This window comes from Fukomys damarensis, unplaced genomic scaffold (genome assembly GCF_012274545.1).
Source record: "Fukomys damarensis isolate Sample0158 unplaced genomic scaffold, DMR_v1.0_HiC HiC_scaffold_73909, whole genome shotgun sequence".
Lineage (NCBI taxonomy): Eukaryota > Metazoa > Chordata > Mammalia > Rodentia > Bathyergidae > Fukomys > Fukomys damarensis.
In genome coordinates this window covers 320-3490 of record NW_022974821.1, presented here as the reverse complement: position 1 = coordinate 3490, position 3171 = coordinate 320, and the positions used below count along the sequence as shown (strand labels likewise).

The following is a 3171-nucleotide window of genomic DNA, read 5'->3' as shown; positions in this document are numbered from 1 at the left end:
AAGAAATTATCAAAAATGTACATCATGAACAAGGCTCATTCCAGGGGCACAGGTAGACTTTTCAATATATACAAAGCAATAAAAGTAATACACAATATAAACAAAAATAAGGACAAATCACATGATAATCTCAATGGATGGTGAAAAAGCATTTGACAAAAAAACAACATCCATTCGTGATATTAAAAAAAAATCACTGAAGCAAACAGTTGTAGAAAGATCTCATCTCAAACTGACAAAGGCCAATTTAGGACAAACCAACAATCACCATCATATTAAGTGAGAAGAAGAAGAATGCTTTGCCTCTAAAATAGGAACAAGATAAGGATGTCCAATGTCACCATTCCTTCTCACTATAATTCTTAAAACATTATGCAGAGAACTCAGGCAAGAGAAAGAAATAAAAATAATATACAGGAAAGGAAGAAGTCCCACGTGGACCGGTGCATCTATGTACTGAGAAGGCCTCGTGAGCATGTGCCACATGCGCAGAGGCAGTTAGGCCTGGTGCGTATGCGCAGCATGCGACGCATGCGCAGAGGCAGTTAAGCCTGGTGAGCATGCGCCACAGGCTCAGAGGCCCTTCGTCCTTTTGCTTGGTAACAGAGATTCCACCCGGTTGGAATCCAGCAGCAGAGCCTAGAATTTGTTCTGCAAGCTCAGTTAGCTAAACTTTTCATTGGAGAAAGGCTGACGGGAGGGCTAGGATGTTGATAGCCTCAGCCATTAGGAGGCTATTTGGCCTCAGTAGTAGGGGCCGGGTTCCCTCAGACCCCTCAGGCCTACAGGGCAGCTGCGGGGATCTGCAGCACAGAGCCCGCCCCAAGGCCGTGGACAAGCTACACAAGGCCGCCAGTGGGGGCGACACGACGAAAGTGGACTGGAGCCTCTTGCTGAGGAAAAATGGTGTCAATGACAGAGACAAGAAGCACAGGTAACGGGGCTTCAGGGGAGGGCGTGCAGGTGGGGCTGGGAAGGTGCAGGAGCAGTGGCAGGTCCAAGGTTGGAGGGCTGGACAGGGTGAGGAAGGGGAGAGGCAGGCAGGGGGAGGGCCCGAGAGGGTGAGGAGGGGATGAGGAGGGGGGACAGATTAGAGGGGGGGTCTAAAGACTCTTGAAACTGAGAAACAGTACTAAAAGCTCATATTAAGCCTTAGAAATATTTGATTTCTGTGCACTCTATAAATATAAATACTGAATAAAATGGGCTGTACCTACTCATTTGAAACCTGTGTTCTATTCAGGTTAAAATGAAAATCAAACTAAGGGTTGTTATTTTATATTATTTTACTTTGTTATTTAGCCCTCTTTCCTTGTAGTAGTTTTTAAATACCAACCATGTGGCCCCTGCTGCCATAGAACTGTTGCTGTATCATATTTTACTTAATGTATGGCACGATGGATTATGTGATGACTTTGTATGAAGAACGCTTTTTCAGTGCACTTCTGCAGGATTTTCGTGTACAGAGATGAGATGTTGAGTCCATTTTCCCAGGAAGCAATTTTATTCGTGGCAGCACTGACTCAGTGAATTGGGATTCGTATGCAAAGGTTGAGTGCTGAACATGGATAGTTGCACCTTCTTCTACAAATGATTTATTTTACTTAATTGAAATGCTGTCTTTCTTAAGTAGTGATTACAACATCTAATGATTATTGTTATTTGTTCTAGAAATAGTGCTAAATATTTTGTATGGATTCTTATTTAACCAACACAGTAATATACTGTGAGATAACTTCATTCATCATTTTGTAGGTGAGAAAGTTGAGGCATAGAAAGGCTCAAAGATAGGTAGAAAGTAAGAACTTAAATGAAATATTAAATCCAAGTTGAACTCAATCCAAAACTTGGTCTTTCTGTAACAGTACGCTGCTCTGGGATGGGAAGGCTGTTGTGGCTCAGTATAGAGCTCTTACTTAGTGTGGGCAAGATCCTGGCTCCCATCCGTGCACCACACAAACAAACAAAATCACCTGGCTGCACTTCCATGAATTGGTGAGTAATAAGTATTGTACATTTTAGAAGAAAATTAGCTATTTGTGTTGAAGACTATTTAATGTTCCCCCTTACAAGAATAATGGTGCATTTTGAAATAGAGCTCTGCAATTTCCTAAGAATCTTTCTCACTGTCATAGGACTGCTTTGCATTTTGCCTGTGTCTATGGCCATCCCGAAGTGGTGACTCTCCTGGTGGAGCATAAGTGTGACATCGACGCCCGTGATAGGGAAAACAGTACTGCCCTGATTAAGGTGGGTAGCAGGCACCAATTTCAGCATGAGATGGATTGCATTTAATTGCTGAAATAAAATTTAATTGATGTCATTTAATATCACTACTTGGTGAGGCATGAGGAAGGTCTCTTTTGAGTTCCCGGAGTTGACATTCTCTTCTTACAATACCCACAGGCTGTACAATACCACCAGGAAGAGTGTGCAACTATCCTCTTGGAGCACGGTGCCAATCCGAATGTTGCAGATGCCAGCGGCAACACTGCTCTCCACTATGCAGTCTATTGGGAAAACTCATCAATAGCGGCAAAACTGCTTTCCCACCATGCAGATACTGAGGCCAAAAATAAGGTATAGATCAACCAATTGCTTTTCCAAGGTATTTGAAGTAGACGCATGTTAACAGTGACATACAGCTAGGGTCAGTTTTTCATAAGCTCAAGCGTTCCATGAATAAAAACACAATATTTAAAATAATTTAATAGTTAAAGATTTCACTTTAAATGTTGATAATGTTAAAGAAACACTAGAGGATAAAGGTTGCTTTTATGAAGTTATGGCAATATTTGTGAAAACACTGAAGTTTTAAGAAGTAAGCCTTTTCTTTTTTCTGATATTATTTCTATCAAAGTATTTTTTCCTCCCCTTCCTTAGTGTAAAACAACACAAGACAGCAACATTTGCCTTGGAAATAGGCTTTATTTTAAAATTTAAACAGAACAACCTCATCTCATAATAAGTGGAAATCTTGTTGCTGCTGACAAGTCATAAAAGTGATTCATTTTTTAGTGGTCTCACTTAAATGGGAAAACTGGAAAGGGAAAGTGATTAGAAATATGCAGGTCAGTGGGGGTTATCATTTTTTCATTTTGTTTTTTTGTTCTGGGGATTGAACTCTGGACCTTGATCTTACAAGGCAGGTGCAGTACCACTGAGCTAAAT

The 3171-nt window shown here is 41.0% G+C and overlaps 1 protein-coding gene across 1 annotated transcript; it reads left to right on the top strand.

The window, feature by feature from the left end:
- Window positions 1–639: 639 nt before the first annotated feature.
- LOC104864844 (ankyrin repeat domain-containing protein 26) lies at window positions 640–2617 on the top strand. The gene is made up of 3 exons (XM_010628060.3): window positions 640–934; window positions 2136–2250; window positions 2407–2617. Exons 1-3 carry the CDS (start codon window positions 708–710, stop codon window positions 2584–2586), a joined length of 522 nt encoding a protein of 173 aa, XP_010626362.2. The 5' UTR covers window positions 640–707; the 3' UTR covers window positions 2587–2617.
- The last annotated feature ends 554 nt before the right edge of the window (window positions 2618–3171 follow it).

Excerpts from the sequence above, each read along its gene's own strand:
- LOC104864844 (XM_010628060.3), top strand. The coding sequence starts at position 708 with ATGTTGATAGCCTCAGCCATTAGGAGGCTATTTGGCCTCAGTAGTAGG. Across the intron at positions 935-2,135 it reads GACAGAGACAAGAAGCACAG|GACTGCTTTGCATTTTGCCT; the intron begins GTAACGGGGCTT and ends TCACTGTCATAG. Across the intron at positions 2,251-2,406 it reads ACAGTACTGCCCTGATTAAG|GCTGTACAATACCACCAGGA; the intron begins GTGGGTAGCAGG and ends CAATACCCACAG.